A 21105-nucleotide genomic window follows, 5' to 3' on the forward strand; every position below is an offset into this window, starting at 1 on the left:
ATGCACTCAAACAATCATCCTGTGTTTTCCTTGACACTGTCCTTTTAATCTCACTCTTTTTTGCTTCTTCATTCATTCTCCTCCCTTAGTTTAATGGCAATGACTTCACTTATAGAGCCTCTCATTGGCTGCAGTCACAGTCTGATAGGAGGGTCGAGGTTTTTGATTGGCCTGACATTGGAGATTCCTTATCACACTCCTCCTTTTTTATTTTTATAGAAAAACATAAGGCTCTGATTTTGATTTTCTTGCATGCTTGTTGCATCAGACAAAGATACAGTTAAATAGCAAGTTGCCGGATGCTTTGCTCGCTTTCTGGACATCGCTGTAGGACAGTCTTAGTGATTTAGTTCATTTTAAGATACTCTAGTTGTAGTAGATTGTTTTTAGTAAACTTCATTCTCTGCATTTTTATTTGACTTCACGTGTCATTCAAAACAGACTCGACTGGACTTCAGATTTTGATGCAGCACATTTTTTGTGTTTATTTCTTTTAGTTTTTTTTTGTTTGCAAGTGACAGAATATGTTCATTAGTTTATATTCTGAACAAAACAATACAGCAGTTAGTGTGATTTTGAATCAGGAGAAACTTGAACACTTCAGATTCCATCGTCCCAAAACAGAATTTAAAATAGGTCGAGAACGAGAAAGGAAAAATGTTACTTAACTTTAAGCGGTGAGTTCTTTATACCAGCATAACGTTGCATGTTTTCGTTCGTTTTAATCTTTAATTATTGCCTTTCTTACAGCCCCGCAATTGTCGCTGACAAGGACAAAAGGTAAGTTGTGATTTGCACGTCTTTTCTCAGTAGTTACTTTTGCAAAAATCATGTTTTAACACTGCCTCAAATTTTTTGCCTAAATATACCAGCAGTCACTTGCCTGCTGTTAAAAAAAGGGAAAAACATGCAATTCTTATTAAACAAGAGTCAAGCTTAAAGGGGTAGTTTACCCAAAAATGAAAATTCTGTCATCATTTACCCACCCCCAGATTGTTCCAAACCTGTAGACATTTTTGTTGTTTTGCTAAACACAAAGGAAGATATTAGGAAGAATGTCAATGTCAGTAACAAAACAGATCTCATCCCCAATCGACCTCCATGGTATTTATTTTCCCCTCTTTGGCAGTAAATGAGTGATGAGATTTGTTCGGTTACTGACATTTTCCCAAATACATTTCGTAGAGTTTAGCAGAACAACAAAATGTACACAGGTTCGGAAAAATCTGAGGTTGAGTAAATGATGACAGAATTTTTAGTGTTTGTCGACTTATCTCATTTAGTGAGTTGTGCACAAATGTGTCTGTGAGGAGGCTTGTGGTTGGATGCTTGCTGCATTGAAGTTTGTCATTCCGTCACTTAATCCATGTGTGTTATGAGAGACAATGCATGTGCCATGCTCCTCCCCCTGTCATAAGGACCTCCCCTTTCTTGTGGACTTGGGGAACAGCCCCCGTCCACTGAGGAACAGTAACAGTTTCATAGTATCATGATTTTTAATTCATAGAGTGAATTTATAGAGTCATAAAGTGAATTCATACAGTGAATTAGTGCTGGTCAACTCATGAAGTAACTTTATCTCTTTTATTAGTCACTCCATTTTTGGAGCAGTGGCCTTCTATATGAAGCACCTTGGAGTCAAGACTAGAGCACTTGACAACAAGAAGACTAAATCTGTATGGCGGCCATCCGTTCCTTCGGTGTTAAGGGTTAGTTGATTTTGTAGCAGAGCTATCTGTATATTGTTGTTCATGTATAATTTATTCTAATGTTTTCAATTTGAATGACCTTCTGTTTAACAGCCGTGGGGAGGTGGAAAACCCAGCAAACCAATCAAACCCCCCGCGATCAACAGTACGTATTCAGTAAAAGCCCTTCCTCAGACCCCACCCCCTTGCTTACGTCATATGTTTACTGACCAATCCTGCAGTATTATTTCTCAGCGCATAAACATATGCAACCAACCATTACGCTTATTATTTCAAACACATTTGGCCTCATTCATGAAACCTTTGTTAATATGAGTAAATTCCGAGTACTTTGCTTGTAAAAACATACATTCCCGAAAATTTCCTCTGGATCCTGTTGTGTATGATGGTTGGTCAATGTAGTGTTTGTCCCGCCTCTTCACCACTGTGATTGGACGCCTGTGTAAAAAAGGAATGTGACAAGCAGCTCTGCGTTTTACCCAAAGTTAAAAGGTAAAGACAGGGCAAAAAAACACATGAAATATTATTAAGATATATTGCTTCAATTTGCCATCAGTTTGTCCAAAAGAGTACAGAATGTATATTTTTACAAGGTCTGAAAGTTGGTCTTTCGTACCAACTAAGATTTTGGAAATACGAACATTTTTGTGAATACGAAAATTTACGTCGAAACGACTTTACGAACGATTTACAAAAAACGTTCTGATCCTGTTTCATGAATGAGGCCTGATGTGTCTGGCACCTGCATAAACCATTAAAACCCCCGCACACGAAACCACCCAAAGGGAGTTCAGTAGTTGCATAGTAAACCTTAGTTTCACACATTAGAATAGTAAACATCCGTTTTGTGTTGCTATTTTTCCCTCTTGCAGATGATGGTAAGCAATCTAGGTTGGACTTTGAAGGTATTATGGTCTGTTTTCTTTCGTGTAGAAAGTCTCCTCTTAGATGGTGCATTCCTTTACTAATAAAACCTAAATGCATGTTTATATGTTCCCCTTCAATCACTTGTTTGTGTTTTTTGTTTTCCTATCAATCAGATGTGGTATGGTTTTCTGTAGACTTTTCGTGATTAAAAGTCTTAATGCTTGGTTACAAATCGTCACGTGATCTCTGGTGTATTTGATGTAGTTTAATTGAAAAGCACAAATGAACACATAGATTTTAGATAATACTGTGTAGCATGAATCGTAGTCTTGCTGTATTTTTGTTCGGTGTTTTTCTGTCTTTCTTTCTCCTAACACTTTTTTGGAATGAAACTCTTAATTGCATTATATATCGCTTTAACAATCACACACCAATTATCTTTTATAATCATTGGGTGCTCTGTCTTTACTAAAGATGATTGATGTGTTGATCTCTCGTGCTCTCCAGCAAAGTCCACCAAACCTCCTCCACGAGTGTTGATAAATGACAGCATCAACAATTCAGGCCGAAAATCCACTGGGATCTGGTCAAGCAGCGTCTCAGAGAACCCTGATGTACCGAATATCCCCTCCAATGTGACTCCCAGCCCTGACTCTCAAATAGAAACTGGTGAGGAACACAAAACATTGTGGACCATATGGCACGTTTTGGGATGGAGAGAAATTGACATCCAAAAAAACCTGTCAAAGTAAATGGTTTTATGGTTGGAGATTTGTGTCTTTATTTCTGTAGGTGTCAACACAAGTCGCCTAGACCCCAAACCAGGGCCAGATGGGGGCAATGTGTCTCCTGTCAGCACTGGTCCAGGTCTCAGCATCAGTGAACCTCCCTCTTCCGATGACATCGTTGTGGAGGACAGTCAAGATGGCGCCAAGTAAGAGCTAGAAGAGTCTCGAAAAGATTATAAAAAGAGCACTTCCAGTTCCAGAATTTAGTGAGCTGCTTAAAGAGTTAAGATTTTCAAAGGTTTTCCCAAAAGATGCATTTTATTATGCAACCACCTTCCTTTGCAAAATTCATTGGCAGCATTGAATGTAGTCCCACAACTCATTGTATAAAGATGACGACTTGCAAACATAAATGACACCCACCTAAATAAGCGGTAGCCAGCGAGGCAGCTCACTATATTCTGGAACATAGTTTGTGTTTTAAATATAACAGAGACAGCTCAACTATTTAAACAGCTTAAAACACAAGTATTTAAATTGTGCAAGTTTAGTCGCAGTTTTACTATTGTGTTGTAACAAAGGGTGTGTGGTAAAACTCCTGTGCTGCTTTGACCTCAGTGGAGTGTGGTATGATACTCTGAGCGCTTTGTCTCTCCTTTGTGCTGCTGCTCCTGCTGCTGCCCGCAATATTCGCAAGCCTCCCTGTGGACAACGAAACCTACTTCAGGATAGTCCCTTATTGCATATACATACATACTTTCCTTGCCTGTCCTGAACCGTCTTTTCTTTACTGTATCATTATGTTTGTTTGTTCTTTGTCCCATCTCTTGTTCTGCTGTTTTGTTAGCTTTAGTTTGTGGTTTACCTGTCCTGCAGCTATTTTTTTGCCTGTGTAGTTTCCCGCCATGTCTAGATCTAGAGCTATCAAAATGTGCAGATATTAAAGAAAGTTGTCTGAATTTGTGAATATTGCTAGTTAGTTTTTATTATATTTTAAGTTGATAGTTGTTACAAGAAATCATGTATTCAATAGTTTGAAGCTTGAACTTTGTGGGGGTCGAATTGGCAACCTTTGGCCACTAGCCGTAAAGATTTAGGCAGTACGTCTCGCCACACTGCTTTGATAGGTTACATGTATGGTTGCACTATTAAATTATAAATTCTTGTAAAAAGCACTATAAAATTTTTTGCCTCAGATGTGATGCTTATGTTAAGAATATGGCAAGCAGTTGCCCAACACAACGTTAGTTTTTTTGTAAATTCTATCAGGTGAAGCCAAGCTTGTACTGCCCTTCTACGTTTCGCCAAAATAACAGTTGCTTGTACAGATTGTTGTGTACATTTCAAATTGTGTAACATCTGGTTTCATTATTGTTTACTTTGTCACAAAACAAGCAACTGTGCATTTTAATGTCCCTCTAACAACTGCCCTTCATGTGAAAGCATTGTTTGTTGTTGTCCAGCGTTCAACTGTAGCGTCATACTCTTTGTCATGCTTTGTTGTCGGTCTTGCGATAAGGATCTGGATGGTTCAGGGCAGTGTTGAGTTTAGCTGGCACAGGTTTGGTTCGGTGCTGTATGTTTATGTATGGTTTGTTCTAAGTTCTGATAAATGCAACAGGTAACTGTGCGTTGTCCTGTGTTTTTACAGAAGGACGACAAGGTGGGTGATTGTCACTGGGATTTTCTGCCAGACTCAACCTGCTACTAATTCACACATGCAACATACACTTCACTACAGTTTATGATTTATAACATTTATGATCAAATTTAGTTTTACCTTCTTTACCCTGTAATGATTCTAAGGGTGGCATATGAGAAACCTCGGAGTCTTTTAACATTTTTGTTTATAATGTCTTAGTCTTGCATGTCAAAATTTTGCAGTCAGAATGGATTTGCATACTCGATTTCAGTCAATAAATTCTCAGTGCGAATTTGGCATGATGTCTGGACAACGTTTATCCAAATTTACATCATTGATCAATACCAAGTTTTTTGGTTTCCCGTTGAGCCACACATTACAATTTAATTGACACCATGATTAAACTATCCTTTCTGAAATATAATAATATATTATTTTTGACCTTTTTAAAAAGAGCATAAAGAGGCTGCTTTTCAAGTAGATCATCATAAGACGGATGTAGATTAGGGTTGTCACAAGATACCGGTATCGACGAAACTTGTGATAATTGATGTTGTGATAATTCTATAATATTGTAAATAATTTAGCATCCTTTCAAAGTTTAGCCTTAAGACCACCTCACTGCAATTGCATTATGAGTGCGATTCATTTGCCAAAAAGAGGGGAAATCGCAAAATAACTTAAATAATAATACATTGATCTGTCAAATTCATCTTTTATTTATTTAATGAAAACATTTCAATTGATATCACAATAAAATTATTATTTCACATTTTTGTTGTCCTAGAGTAGATAATATTTAATTACTTCCTTAACAATTTTAAAGTCACTTCAGCTACTTTATCTGCAAACTCTTGTCATGCAAATTAGAAACAAATCGGACTGACACTCATACACACTGCATGGCTAAGTATGGTATATAGTTTTTCTCTGTGTCTACTTGGTCTCTGGGTTTTCTGTAAGTTAACCGTATGTATTGGGAACAGAAGTGCCTGCTGTTTATGTGAGCTCAGTTACCTGGCACTAATATTTTCTAAATGTAAATGGGGTGCAAATGATGCTTTACATAATCATATTTGGACAGTTAAGACATTAGAACGAGCTGCAGATGTTATGCGAAACCCAAAAGAGTCGCAGGTTGAGTTGGAGATGTTAAAAGTGGCTTAAATGACATATTTTTTTAGAATTTACTCTCATTCTTACTTTATCATTGTTCTATTTCTGTCATCTCTTCATGTCTGTGGTCTCTAACCGTTCGACCATCTGTCTATCCTTGTCTCTTATAAACCACCTTTGCTACCTCATTTCCTTTACTCTTCACTTTGATTTTCATCTCTCATCACTTCAACCCACCCTACTCTCCTCTTCTCTCTTACCCCTTGTTTCTTACCCCATTCCTTCTTCATCTCTATGTACCTTTCTCTTCCCCTGTCCCCTTCTCAACCCTCTCTCATGGGTGTTCAGGAACGTGCGCCGCAGCGAGAGCCTCTGTGTGGAGCGCCGTCACTCTCGCCGCAGCGGCTCCACCCGGGCCAAGCAGTCTCGCTCCCGTAGCGACGTGGACCTGCAGTCAACTTCCTCCTCCCACCCCCCCTCACCCTCCCCACAGACCTCGTAAGACAACAACTAACCATCACGCACATAATGCACATTCAGAAACTCATATTCATCCATCCACAGGAGACGGCAGCACAAGGGAGCTAATAGAGACTCATGGAGCTGTTGAAAACGTTTGTTGGTTGACAGGTGCTGTCATTCGACAATGAGAAGCAGCAAGGCGACAATGCACTGAACAGTAGCGAACCCTCAGGGCCCTCTAGGCCCTCTGTGGTGACCTAGACTATCGTAAAAACTAACATTTAAAAACGTTCAATTATTATTTTCAATAAATGTCAGATTTTCCCTATAAGATATGTATATTTGACTTCCTGGATGGATGCGGACTCTATCTACGTGCGATTTTCAAGTCCCACGAGAGTAATTCAAGATCACGGAGCAGTCGCAGTACTGCGATGTAATACGATGTTTGCGCAGCCTGAACGGTCATTTTGTGTTTTGCTAACTTTCCGCTATGTGAGGCGTTGTTCACCAGCAATCTTGTAAAGCGCAAAAAATAACTTTGTTATCAAGTCTCGGAAAAAAAGGACGTGGCGCGATGCGGCACGACAATACCATTAGAACAAGCCACGTGTCGCATCCGGTGTGGACATGGTTTCAGTCTTAAATTTAACCTATTGTGCATATTTGCTGTTGTTGCATAACAGTGACATTTTATCAGATAAATGGTAAATTAACTTCCGTCAGTTCCATACGTTTAGTTCACTGTAACGTGACCAGTTTAATATTAAGATTTATTATAATCATAGATTATTCGCTGGTGAATCTCTGTTTACTGTATGCTAGTGTAGGTTCTCTTTGCTGAGAGCGCTCTCGTGAAGTGTTGCTTTTTAAACTGTTATTGTGTATGTTAGTCTATGTTCGTTTCATGATCCGACTGGGAGGCAGTGTCGGTCATGTGTGTCTGCAACCTGGTGATTCCAGTTGAAGACCACAGACACGCCGATCATAATGCGTATGTGTAATAATGAGTTGTATTTGTATTGCGTGTTATCTTGGAGATAACAGTCTCTCTGTTGAACTGTCTGACTGCTGTTCGGCTTGTTGCGTTTCAAGTCCGGAGTAGCATTGTAAATGTATCATGTGGTAAGTGTGATGAAATAATGATGTATGCACACTTCTATTGGAAATCACAGTGAGGTAAAATAAGGTTAAGCGTGTGGGTTTGGGGGGCTGTTGTTGTGTTGCGTGTGCGCAGAGGGCCAGGGCTCAAACGTCACGGTTCGCTACTGGCACTGAATGACTTTTACTGCTGTAAACAGCTGTTAAACCTTTACAGGACGTCCTACATTTGTATCTCTTTTCACTTTGTTCTCTTTTGCATTTTTATTCGTCTCTCAGTGTGGAAGGTGGGCTTTTGCCTGACGGGCTCCTCGGTGGCCCCGCCTTTGGCCCCTTTCCTCAGCATGAGGAGATAGAGCCCCGCCTCCTGGAGCTTGAGCAGGATTCACCCAACTGGAGGGAACTTGCTGATGGTGACAATCTAAACAAACTGAGCAAGATGGAGATTAAGCGACAGGAAGTCATTAATGGTAAAGAGAGCAAAAACACACTTTTCCGGGCAAAATAAATAAGCGTAAACATGTGCCCACCAAAAGAAGATATTTTAAAGAAATTTGGTAAGCAAACAACACTGGTCCTCATTGACCTGCATTGTTTGGAAACAAAACCACTGAGATGTTTCTCAAAGTATCTTCTTTTGTGTTCCAATAGTATCCAGCAAAATCTTGGAGAGAAAAGTTTAGCTAAGTAATGGGCTTTCATGGTTTCTTTTGCTTGTTATCAGAAGCACTCTATTGTTTGTTCCGGAAGGTAAGGGCAGTCCACAAACGCGCATGTGTAGCAACGTTTGTTTATGTTGTCACTTTGAAACTGTTTTACAGGAAGGTAAACTTATTTTTCGAGTTTTTTTTTTTTTTACATTTTTAACACAATTTCACATGCCAGAGCATCAAGATGGTGCTCCCTGGTCATTATACCAAAGCAATGCTACAGCTGTCATTGAGCATGCAATGTGAAATGAGACTGAGATTCTTGGCACTTGTTTTTTTTCGTTGCTTTATCTCTTGCTGCATGTAGCAGGGGCAAATGGTGAAAGCTGTGAACATGTTTCTCTCTCTGTCTCTCAGAGTTGTTTGCAACCGAGCACGCACACGTTCGTATGCTGACCGTACTGCAGACCGTGTTTTATCGTCCACTGGAGAAGGGGGATATCATGTTGACGGAAGAAGTGTCTGCTATCTTTCCTAACCTTGATGAGATTATAGACATGCACTGTACGTTGACATAACTTCTTAAATATATTGATATATTGCAGGGTATTTTGTCTTATTGTCCAACATACATGCTTGAGTAGCCATGAACAGACATAACATATCTAAAATATTTGTATTTATTTTAGATGCTTTTTTTGAGAACCTGAAAAGACTGCGTCAAGAAGACAGTTACATTGTCAAGAACATAAGCATACCACTTCTAAACAGGGTAAACGGATTGCATTCCATCAAACACTAGTTTTAAAGACTCTGTCCGACTGTCAGAATTCCTCATGGTTGTATGAACTTGATTTCTTGAAATCTTGATCTCCGTAGTTCAGTGGCTCAGAAGGAGAGTGGTTTCAGAAGCTCACCGCACGTTTTTGTAGTCACCAATCCTGGGCTTTGGAGCAGATTAAAAGCAGACAGAAGAGGGATCCACGTTTTAATGCATTCATACTGGTACTTTAAACACTATGTTCAATGTTACCTAGACTTCTAAATAGTTAAAAAGTTGTGGCATGATATATTTACTGTATACTGGTGTAAATGCATTCCTTGTGCTGGGTTTTTTTAGGATGCAGAGAGTAAACCACAGTGTAGGAGACTGCAGTTGAAAGACATCATTCCTATCGAGATGCAAAGACTAACTAAGTATCCACTTCTGCTGGAGAACATTGCCAAGAACACAGGTGGGGATTTGAAATCTATTTCGTCTTTTTGTGACAAATTGCCACAAACAATTATTAAATAAATATAAATGACATTTAAAGTCCCACTGCAGTCGACAATTTATTCACTTAAAATTCATCTTTTAGCATCAAAATAGCATTTAGCACTTCATTCTTTAACATTACTTAGTGTTACTCTACCCTAATCTCGTTTAGTATTCGTAGATTCATGAATATGCATAAATAGGTCCCTGCCGCCAGGCAAGAGAACCCGCTAAAACCATAGATATGAATTTGCTAAAATGTCAAATGTTTTGACGTGATTGGTGGTTACAAGTTTATGATGTTGAAAACTACCTTAAAACAGCACTTTACCAAAAAATTCACAGTTTGTAACAATTTTGCAGTAAAAAATCCAATAGGCCAGTGTTATATATTTTGTTCAGCTGAGTTTCCAACTACTTGTTAATGGTAAGAAAGTCACCATTCTAAACAGTCTCACGGCCGTGCGCCCTCTAGGGGCGGTTTTACAAACTGTAGTTTTAATGGAGAAAATACTCAGCAATGGGTTTGAATAATAATTTTGCACTTATTTGTCTTAAAGCATATTAAAAACACCATAACGATATACGTACAAAATTAAACTTAGATCATCACAGAGGGACAATAATATTGAATACATGTATATTGATGAATGATACTGCATAAATAAAAGCAAAATAATTGATTTCTCACAGAGGATAAAACTGAAAAATCAAACATTACACAAGCAGCAGAATGTTGTCGCAAGATCCTCAACCACGTCAATGAAGAAGTTAAACAAATGGAAAACTTACTGGTAAGAGATAATACACAGACTTCGTTTTTTTATATAGTACTTATTTCTCTACAATTTGTTGAATGGGTCCTGTATTTGGTCGCATCTAAACAAATCGTGTAGACATCTAGACGTTTGTTTATGTTGTTAAGATGAAACCGTCTATAGAATGACCCAAGAAGATTTAAGTCCTCCCTATCATACATTTTTGTTCTAAATATCCACCCATGATTTGATTTTCTCAGATTTTGAAGGACTACCAGCGCAGACTGGACACCTCAGGACTAAAACCAAGCAATGATCTTTACGTTGAGTACAAGGTAAGATAAATCTTTATGTATCATATATGAATGTAAGCTACATATTCATAAACTCTCGAGTGAATTTTTATCTCTCTTCTTCAGAACGTAGATCTGACCACCAGGGAGATGCTGTATGAAGGCCCTTTAACATGGAAAGTGACCAAGGAGAAAGCAATCGGTAACCGCTGTTTTCATGCAGAAATATCTATCTCTCAATCTGTAAGCAATGCAGTATATAACAAATTAAAAAACAATCCTTTATCCTCCTGTGTTTGTGTATTTTTTCAGATGTTCACTGCGTGCTGCTGTCAGACCTTTTGGTCTTGATGCAAAAGCAGGATGATAAGATGGTTTTGAAGTGTCAGAGCAAAAGCAACATCGCCGTTCAGGAGGGCAAACAGATGTTGAGTCCGATTATCAAGCTGCAGTCGGTTTTCCTCAGAGATGTGGCCACAGGTCAGTAGAGTTTGACATTTTGGGTTAGAGAAGTACCAGTACTTCAGCAACAACCCAGTTGATACTAAAATGAAAGAAATGTAAAGACACTGTTGTTTCGGACCCCCAGATCCAAAGGCTCTATACGTTATCTTCACCTGGGACAGCGGAGCACAGATATATGAGTTAGTGGCTCAAACTGTCGGGGAAAGGAAAAAGTGAGTTTGTGAGGTGAAATTTAGCTTTTGATGTCCATTTGATCACGACTGGAAAAGCTAAATATTTTGTTTCAGCTGGACAGAAGGGATTAAGTCTGCAGTCGATGAGCTGAAGAAGATAAGAGGGAGTGGACTTGATAGACAGAGAGCCGGCAGCATGCCCGGCAGCGCTATTGGACCTGGATATGGACCGTTAGTTTGTTTTTAACAAATAGCAAAGCTCTACAGACCCTTTAAGACGAGTTTTTACCCTTTATGGTTCTGTTAATAAACACGTTTTGTTTTTCTCCTTTAGTTTCTGGAATCCTCCTCTTAGCCCCACAGAGAATGGTGCAGTTTTATTGAAAAGTAACAGTGGTGAGATTTTGTACATTTATTTTGCAATATTGGGATTTTTTTCTATTTTTTGCAATATGTTGGCTTATGACACTCTATTGATATTCAGAATATTTTTGGAAAAATGAGATGTACCAATATTCAAACCTATTATACAATATTCTGACCACTATTCTGACACAACAATAGCTAAATGTATTTAAGCATTATGTCAACGGATTCTCAAGTATCAGTTGTTTCATTTTTACCCGAATGCATATAAGGAATGAACTAAAAAAATATTTGCGCAAAGTATAAAAATAGAGTAAAATGTTGAAATAATCGTATTTACTACACACCATTTGAACACCAAATCTGCTTCTGTTTTTACTGTAGCACGATACAAGGACAATGGCGCTGATGAAAAGAGCAACATGTCTGAAGTTTCACTCATAGACTATCTAGCTGCCAATGGCATCGACCTGCTCACCCAAAGCCACATCCCTTCTGAAAAATTGGCTGCGGGTGCTTTGGATGAAAGTAAGCCTTTCTGATATTTTATGCCGTTCTATTTAATAAACTGCCCGTTCAAAAAAAGTCACCACCTGGATGTAACTCAGCAAATAGGTAAGAGCCTCCCATTGGATTGGAGGTCAAGGTTCAGCAGCGTAAGTGCGCAAAGAATGAGCCCAGCTGACTACCTGAATATAACACGGGTGTATTCCACGATGACAAATCCAGGATTCATCGTGCTCAAATTGTGAAAGAATGGTTCAGGGAGCACGAGACGTCGTTTCCACACATGGATTGGCCATTACAGAGTCCACACCGTAACCCCATTGAGAATCTTTGGGATGTGCTGGAGAAGACTTTGCGCAGCGGACGGGAATAAATGTTGGATGGGAATACAGTGCAGAAGCTTATCGAAACGATGCCACAGCGAATGCGTGCCGTAATCAAAGATAAAGACAGTCCAAAGAAATATAATAGTTTGATTTGATGGACGGGCAGTGTATATTATATCAAGCATGTACATAAACAAAGCATACTTACTTTTTAATAAATTAATTTAATTTCTGCCACAGTCATTTCTTTGAAGAGACTGCTGGTCGGGAGTATCAGCCTGTCGGATGATTCACTGGCTGATGGAGAGAATGAAGGGGCGGGGCCTGAAAGCCAGGAGACAGATGGCTGTCAATCATCAGGTACTGCACTTAATATATATGACCAAAGTATGCTTGCCAAAAATGTAATATTCACATTTTTTCATTTTATTATATTCATAAATGTAATGTTCCTTTGAGTGTCTCATTTCAGCGCAGATTGTTCTGTGAGCATGTCACAATGTGAATGCAGCTTTTGCCAAGTGGTTGAAAGATAGGGCAGTTATAACTTGATTGAATACAATATAACTAATTTCCCGTGAGGGCAGTTACACAAAAAGCTTAAATCTAAGGTTGAAAGTTGTCAAAAACTCAAATCCACCTGTTTGTTTTATTAAAACACTTTCCTGTTGCCGTGTATCTCAGGAAAAGAACAAATCAGATGCTGATTATACCACAGTATGGTAATATAGAGAGCTCTTTTTCCCTCAGTGGAAGAATCCAGCACAGATGACAAAACTGGAGGACAGGAGGGTGGAGGAGATGAAAGTAGTAAAGGAGAAGAAGAAAGAGGGATCAGCGCTCCTCTGGTGCTTTCTCAGGAGCGCATGGAGGAGGTGCAGAGGAAACTGCAGGTTCTTGAGGAACAACTGAAGAGACTGCAGGTCAGGGCATGAGTTTAAAGATGTATGAATGGAGGTCCAAGGGACAAGCTGCTTAAATGTTCAGGCCATAGATTATGAGGGCTGAAGAGAGGCTAAAAAAATGATAAATCTCTACTGTTCACAACAAAAGGGTTGGGAACAAGACATTCTTACTAATACAGTCGGTCTTTGTTGTGTGTTTTTAGAGTGTTGAGGATTACCATTATAAATTGCAAGAAGCACTTGGCAAATATTCACTTCAGGGGGGCCTTTACAACTGAGAAACATCACAACCTGCTGTTAAAGGTAAATGTAAAACTCCACGAACAAAATACATGAACATGTTTTATGCTTTAATGTCAATAAGGGTGATATTGAACATATTAATTAAAATACTATATTATTCTGCCATTGTTCTTTGGTTAAAATTATGTTTTATCTGATTTAATGTTACCAAATTTGGTTAGAGCATGACGCTAGCAACGCCAAGGGCGTTGGTTCGATCCCAGGGATTGCAAATACTCAGAAACCAATGTATAGTGCAATGCAATGTAAGTCGCTTTGGATAAGAGCGTCTGCCAAATGCATACATGTAAATGTAATGTGATGTATAAATCAACATCATCAAATATTGTCCAAATGCATCCCTCTTTAAAATGTTTACCTAAAAAATATGTGACAATTTAAGTTATTTGTGTTTAATTCTTATCTTCTGTTCTCTTCATTTTCAGATCACTGTGTGTGCTGGACTCTAGTCTCCAAGTGGCTTACAGAGGATTCAATGATTGACTATTACTGCCTACATTTGTCTGCTGTTCTCTTGTCTCAGCTCTACTTTCAGAAGATTGACCGCAGACTTCAGGCTGTTTCCAAGTCATTGAGACCTGAAATAGACCGGGCATTGTGAAATTATAGTGATCCATGAGCATGAATGCGTGCGTATGTGTGTCTGTTGAGTGACCGAAGAGTGACAGTCTTGCCAAAAGATGCCAAAGAAATGTATGACATCTAAAGAACGATTAAAGTAAGAAGTTAATGAAGTTAAACTTGTCAACGCATGTCAAGTTAGTTTAGTGCCAAGAGACTATCTATATTCATAAGAAACTTGCATCTCTGCAAATTTAGTTAGATATGATGCCGGCCCACAAGACAGTAGTTATAGAGTCAGGTTTTCTATCAGATTATACAAACAAATGATGTGCCATTTTGTTTATTGTTCAAATTAACAGTGAAGCTTCAAATTAGCTGCTAAATTTGATTTTTTGCCAATGAAACAATTGTCTCATCCAAAAAGACATGACTCTATTTTAAATAACAGAAATTAAAATGTTTGTGTGTGGAGTTCCTTGCAGAGCAATGTTCTATTTTGCAGTACCCTTGCATTGGTCAAACTAGTAAGACGAATAATGACATGCTGTTTGGTTTGAACAGGTTTGTAGATAAATTGAAAAATTCTGTCTCGTTTTACCAGAACGTCTGTGATTGTTCAAGAAAGAAAAGAAAAGTGTTAAGTTGAACAGTTCAGTACATGGATAGGAAGAGTAGATTTGGGTGAGTGTGAGGCTGGTTTACACACTTGACCTTCCAGAGTGAAGCTGAGATAGCTGGTGCAAGGTTCGATGTTAGGAGATCTAGTTGGAGTTTGATATGTGAAAATCTTGTATGAATCACTTCAAATGTACTACCTGCATAGACGGCTCAAGCATATTTGGGTTATAACATAGGAGGTCATGTATGACAGACTCGTGCATGTGTTTATTGGTCAAAGCAGATGTAGTCTGGTAGGTAGAGTCAGATCATATTCTTGTTTGTGTGTGCTCGATCTATGCAAAATCATGAGATGTGCGTATAAGGCATCAGTCATTTCCAGTCACGTCATCGCTTCTGAGTTTTGTTTTTAAGAGTAGTTTTGTCAGCCTAAGCTGGACCAAAGAGTTAAGACAGAGGAACATATACGATCATTTACTGGTTATGCATGAGCAAGTTAGATGAGAATCACTCATTGGGCTTAAACAGGGTTGGGGTTCGATCCGTTTACAGATTCCTCTCTAAACAGCTTCACCTCTCTGCTGGATCAACCATAAAGTGTTGAAGTGGTTTTGCTTGTAAAGGCAAGGAAGGCGAAGGAATTAAAAGTTGACTCAGAAATGAACTGCTGTATCTATTATAGAGAAGATGCTGGTCCTTATTATCTAATCATGTTTTTCGGTTTAAGGGACTTGCATATTCTCTCTGCACTCTTTGCCTTAAGTAACCACAGAAGACCACGTAAATCTGGGTGTTGATAGCATTTCAGAGTTTGGATGCGGTGCGTTTTCTCACCAGTACTGTAATTATGATCTTATGCAACATGCTTTTGTGATGTTATTCAACCCACTGCCTAGTTATGCAACATTGACCCGATTTGATATTGTAGTGTGAATTATATTGGTAGATCCAACTTATTCCTTTCGTTTTAAGTTGTTTTCTCGCTCTTTTATCAACCGTTTCCAAATGTTTTACTAATCTGAAGTCTTGCTTTCACATCAGAAGAACCAGCAATGTTGGTCCTAGTAGCTGTCAATCAGACCTGTTTTTCATCTTTTATTCTCTTTTAGAAGTAATGAATGAAATAACTTTTAAAGGTGGCTCAAGATGTTCGTCTCGCACTTTACCACCTAGCTGTCTTTCTGATCGCATAATTTTCCATTTGCTTGTGTGTTTTGTGTTGTTGTTTTGATGTTTTTTTAAACTTGTGTAATTGCAAGATGTACTATGCATTGCCTATTATAAAAGAGGGTAAGAGAGAGAAAACTAGGACATCCTTTGCCAGACTAAGCCTAGAAGGCCTCACTCAGTGTCACTTGGCAAGAGTCAGTTGCAGTTCATTTGCATGTGTGCAACTTAGAATGAAGAAATTATGTAATTGACAAGAGAGTTGTGGGTAAAGTATCTCTCTCGGCTTGTACACTTTTGATGTATCTATCTAATCACACATATATTATACATAGTGGTATAGCTGTATGTTTAAATCTATTTATAGGGTGCCTTGTGCAGATTTAGGTTTTCTTTATTCAAAGGGCTCCTTTAGTCCTCCTGGCCCTCTGTCCCTTCTCTTCGTTCAGCAGTGCTCTGTGTAATTTTACAAAATATTAGATGTGCCAAAAGCAGATCTGAAATTAACACTCACATCTTGAAGTGCATTGGACCATTGACTCCTACTGTTCAAAAAATTTCATTGCACCTATTTGTGGCTCTTAAAATTTGTTTTCTTTACCTCCCGACTCCCCAGCTAAAGTTTTGTTCAAATGATCTAAACCCTCATGCCTACATTTTATGTAATACTGTGTATAGAAGTTCACTGAATACAGGCATTCCATTAATGTCCGTCTATATAAATGATTATGCAAGAACTATTCTGTGTATTTGGGCTTTGATTTTATTTTGTAAGATACTTAAGAAAATGTAGGTACGTTTTTTAATATGTCTTTTTTAATAAATGAAGAAACATTATTTGAACTTTTATTGTGTTTATCAAATCATTTATTACATGATGCATGTATAAATGTATAATATTATTATAGCTGCTGTCCTTCTGGTACATTGTATGTCCATATTTTCTCATGTTATATTTTTTCCCATAAATACATATAAAATACATTTTATTTATATATATATATATATAAATATATATATATATATATATAAATATTTTAAACATTTATGTTTGTATTACTGTGCTGGTAACCAAAAGGGGAACAAGAAAAGTGGGTGTGTGTACACTACAGTAGATTATACAGGAAATGTCTGCAGTCTCTGAGAATTTGTAGAAGAGTTTACATTTCTGCCGTTGTGTTTAAGCATCAGCTTTGATTCAATTATCTGGTTTGGAAGATGGAGTTTGCATTGGTCCTGTCCTTGTCTTTTCTGGCAGGTAAATATAAAAATTTGTATCTGTTTATGTGACAATATTGTAAGTAAAATGTTTAAACAAACGGCGATAACATTTCTGATAGTTTGTACATTTTATGTTGACGAGTTCTGTTTTTTGTTAGTAATCATATGAGTTAAGGGTTATGTCATATTTTTACAAAACCTGTCATCATGATGATTCATTAAATTAAAAAGTACATACAGTTATGTTTAATCTACTACATAAGAACGAAGTCTCCATCTGCCCTTCTGTATGTTCTGCTTCAGTGGAGCTCATCTCCTACCCCAGCAGCTGTGATCTCAGTGCAAGCAGCATGAAGATTTGAGCTTAAAAAGCTGTTATTTTCATTTATTGTGATCTAAATTAATTTGAAAAGTTTTCTGTTAATTTTAACAGCAAAGTACCACATTTTCTGCTCAAAGTTTAGCTTAAAGATTTGGACATGCTGTTTGGGACAATATTGGAGATTTTGTTTGTAGATTAAACTGATGTGACATCATAGACTAGCCTGTAAGAAGAACGAAAGAACTCAAAAACGTTGTTTTGCTGCCACCACTGACACACACCCACACTATTTTATTATTTCATTGTTAGCTGTTGCCAATGGTAATCAAGCAATGGTGAAGCTGGACGCGGACCAGCCATTTCTGCGTGTTGCCTTGTCGCAAACGGCCTTAATCAAGTGCTGCTACAGTTGTAAGGAGAACCTCCATGTCACCTGGGTCATGAATACTCACATAGACAACGGAACCACAATGCAAAGATATATGAATCTATCAGATGAGGTGAAGACTGAGCCAATGACTGAAGTTGAAGGACTCAAATGCCATGGGTTGATTCTCAAGAACGTCCGTGTTGATGATACTGCCCTGTACCAGTGTTTCATCAATCTTACCTCTCCTCCCATATCCATCTATACTCATGGCACCTTCCTTCAAGTCTACAGTGAGTTAAAATTGCGATATACTGTGAGGGGAAAAATTATTCGATCCCTGATTTTGTATGTTTGCCTACTAACCATAAAAATGATGGACCCTTCATTTCTTTGTAAGTTTATTTTATCTGATAGAAACCGAATTAAAACCACAAAATCCAGAAAAACACATTATAAAAAGTTATCCATTCATTTGCATTTCCTTGAGTAAAATAATTATTTGATCCCTGAGCAAAAAATAACTTTGTACTTTGTGGAGAAACCCTTGCTGGAAAGCACAGAGGTAAGACGGTTCTTATAGGTCACCTGGTTTAAACACCTGTCATTTTGGTCCAATCCGCTTTAAATCTTTAAAGGTTCTTGGTTGTCGCTTGGCAACTTGAAGTTTTAGCATCCCTTACATATTTTCTAGGAGTAGTGTCTGGAGACTGGCTAGGACACTTAATGTGCTTGTCCTTGAGCCACTTCTTTGTTGACTTGGCGATATTTTGTATTTCTTTCCCAAATAATCGCACCAACAGCTGTCTCCTCACCAAGCTTGTGTCTGATATCCTTGAAGCCCATTCCAGCTTTGTGCAGTTCTACAATCTTGTCCCTGACATCATTTGACAGCTTTGGTCTTGACTGTGGTGGTTGAGAGGTTCAAATGGAAGATACAGGTTCTATTGACAGGCATCTTTTACATACATAATAAACTGACATTAGGAGTACTTTCTTAAATTGACAGGACTAATCTGTGTTCCATATAGACACATAACCGATCTGTGGAAGGTGGATGGTAGGGGACCAAATACTTATTTTTACTGAAATGCAAATAAATGTATAACCATTATGTCATGGTTTTTTTTCTGTTTTTTCTTGTTGATATTCTGTCTCTTATCAGTTTCAATACACCTAGCATTAAAAACCTACCTATTGGATCAAATAATTTTCCCTTCACTGTACCTCTTCATCCAACATGCTATATTTCTTATTTTTGTATGAGAGAATTCAGTTTTTCTCCATGCATTTCAAACAGGTATGCCATTAAAACTTAATGTCAAGTGACCAGATTTTGAGTGGTAGTATATAACACAATATTTATTCTCATGTTTAATGTGTTGTAGGCCTGCTGTCTAACATGGTACAGTCTTCACTATATCACTACAAAAGCCATAAACTTAACAACGTTTCCACTCTAGTGCACTGAAAGGCCACATTGTAAAATGAATGTTCTCCATAATTAAATCACTTTGCCGCTTTAGCCAAACAGAAGTAGCCCATTCAATGACATAACCCACTCTGAATGATAAAGTTTGTTAATAACTCTTGTTAGAGATCCAGAAGAGACCTATATTGTCAACTGAGATACAGGCATCAACTCTTTCAGTTTGTGTTTATTCTCACTTAATCTTTTCAAACTTTTGTTCCATAATCTGCTTTCAATGAAGTGTCTTGTCATCCCTAGAAGGTATCTTGTGATAACACATTCCAATTACTTCTCTTGCATTAGTACCGATGCAGAAGACCATCAACCTCAGCGAGAGTGTGAAGAACAGCATTATTACAGCAGAAGGGGTCTTACTGCTGCTGTGTGTGCTGATCCCTGGCACCATGCTCCTTTGTAAGGTGAGGCACACCTCTTACTTGAAGGCTTGGATGTAGATAAACAATATATGCTTTGACCTTGACATCATGATGTAAGTGACTGTGATGATTCAGTAATGATGACAGTGTATATTTACTGTACACTTTACAACTTTATTTCTCAAGTCAAAGAGGTTAAATGAACTGGAGAGGAAGAAAGACAGGGAGGAAGAAAATATCTATGAGGTATGTCCATTGCGTGTTCTTTTTGTATACTAATAAGATCTTTGCAAATCCTATGTGATGTTTTATGAGTTTCTACCTGTATATAAACTGTTAGGGCGAAGTGCTCTTGATGCTAAGCTCAATGCTCGTATAGCCAGTATAGCATCAATGCACTGTAATGCCCTTTAAATTATAGTGTCTACTAAAAGCATATGTAAATGCAATCCCTCTACAGGGTTTAAATCTGGATGACTGCAACTCCATTTACCATCAAATCCAACGCTCCCATGTGCAAGGCCCGTATCAAGATGTGGCCTGTGGAGAAATTCAGCTGGAGAAGCCCTAGATGAGCTGCGGATAAAAGAAAAAGTCAGATTCACAGAGAGGAAAGGGGAAAATAAGGAATAGGATGCGTCTCATCCTCTGTGCACTGTGGTTAAATACCTAAGTGTAACACTGTTTCATCAATTTTCATAGGCGTTGTTTTTATATAGGTATACAAATGTTTAAAAATCCAGCTGGCTTCATGTCGTTCAAGTCAAGTTTTGTTTAAATGCAATGTCATAGTAATAAAATAATATTAACATAAAGAACAAATGCTTAAATGCTTAGGTCTATCTCATACTTTACCAGTTACTCCATATGACCTGTTCACAGACTAATGTGTGATTTTAGCAATTTCAGTATGTCATTCTGTTTAACTGTTAGACAATCTGATAATAAAGTGAATAAATTATATATTAAATAAGTGTTTTGTTTCTATTTACTTCATTGTTTAACCCTGTCCTATGGAATAAATAAAAGTGAAAAATTGACTTACATATATTATTTTCAATGCATATGTCAGAATCCTGGACAACAAAACCAGTCTTTTGGGTAAATTTTCCGATATTGAGATTTTTACATAATCTGAAAGCTGAATAAATAAGCTTTCTATTGAGTTGTTAGAATATGACAATATTTGGCTGAAGTACAACAGTTTTAAACTCAGGAATCTGAGAGTGCAAAATGTGTATGTTGTTAAGAAAATAGCCTTTGAAGTTGGTATTCAGGGACACTGTGGTAGGCCATCCACTCACAAAAATATTGTTTGCATATATTTATGGTAGGGAATTTACAAAATATCTTCATGGAACATGATCTT

At 37.8% G+C, this 21105-nt stretch overlaps 2 protein-coding genes across 5 annotated transcripts in view; both read left to right on the top strand.

Moving 5' to 3' along the window:
* The window catches only part of arhgef1b (Rho guanine nucleotide exchange factor (GEF) 1b), a 36091-nt gene extending 19270 nt beyond the window's left edge, over positions 1-16821 (top strand). Inside the window, exons 1-25 of one of the 4 annotated variants that reach the window (XM_056762013.1) lie at positions 273-677; positions 751-780; positions 1592-1709; positions 1803-1854; positions 2582-2614; positions 3084-3245; positions 3369-3510; positions 6411-6560; positions 7905-8095; positions 8693-8839; positions 8965-9047; positions 9155-9280; positions 9396-9510; positions 10227-10327; positions 10552-10626; positions 10711-10786; positions 10897-11064; positions 11174-11261; positions 11337-11453; positions 11557-11618; positions 11973-12116; positions 12662-12781; positions 13172-13344; positions 13530-13629; positions 14055-16821. In XM_056762013.1, the coding sequence (XP_056617991.1) occupies positions 658-677; positions 751-780; positions 1592-1709; positions 1803-1854; positions 2582-2614; positions 3084-3245; positions 3369-3510; positions 6411-6560; positions 7905-8095; positions 8693-8839; positions 8965-9047; positions 9155-9280; positions 9396-9510; positions 10227-10327; positions 10552-10626; positions 10711-10786; positions 10897-11064; positions 11174-11261; positions 11337-11453; positions 11557-11618; positions 11973-12116; positions 12662-12781; positions 13172-13344; positions 13530-13604 (2568 nt within the window). In that variant the 5' untranslated portion in view covers positions 273-657 and the 3' untranslated portion in view covers positions 13605-13629; positions 14055-16821. Of the gene's footprint in view, positions 1-272; positions 678-750; positions 781-1591; positions 1710-1802; positions 1855-2581; positions 2615-3083; positions 3246-3368; positions 3511-6410; positions 6561-7904; positions 8096-8692; positions 8840-8964; positions 9048-9154; positions 9281-9395; positions 9511-10226; positions 10328-10551; positions 10627-10710; positions 10787-10896; positions 11065-11173; positions 11262-11336; positions 11454-11556; positions 11619-11972; positions 12117-12661; positions 12782-13171; positions 13345-13529; positions 13630-14054 lie in introns of those variants that run through there. The other 3 variants (XM_056762010.1, XM_056762012.1, XM_056762011.1) reach the window with 3 other exon arrangements.
* A 281-nt stretch (positions 16822-17102) lies between these two features.
* cd79a (CD79a molecule, immunoglobulin-associated alpha) lies at positions 17103-20776 on the top strand. Its single transcript, XM_056762786.1, has 5 exons — positions 17103-17236; positions 17831-18181; positions 19663-19778; positions 19923-19982; positions 20197-20776. The coding sequence occupies exons 1-5, from the start codon at positions 17197-17199 to the stop codon at positions 20305-20307; spliced, it is 678 nt and encodes a 225-aa protein (XP_056618764.1). The 5' UTR covers positions 17103-17196; the 3' UTR covers positions 20308-20776.
* The last annotated feature ends 329 nt before the right edge of the window (positions 20777-21105 follow it).

This window comes from Triplophysa dalaica, chromosome 12, assembly GCF_015846415.1.
Source record: "Triplophysa dalaica isolate WHDGS20190420 chromosome 12, ASM1584641v1, whole genome shotgun sequence".
Classification (NCBI taxonomy): domain Eukaryota; kingdom Metazoa; phylum Chordata; class Actinopteri; order Cypriniformes; family Nemacheilidae; genus Triplophysa; species Triplophysa dalaica.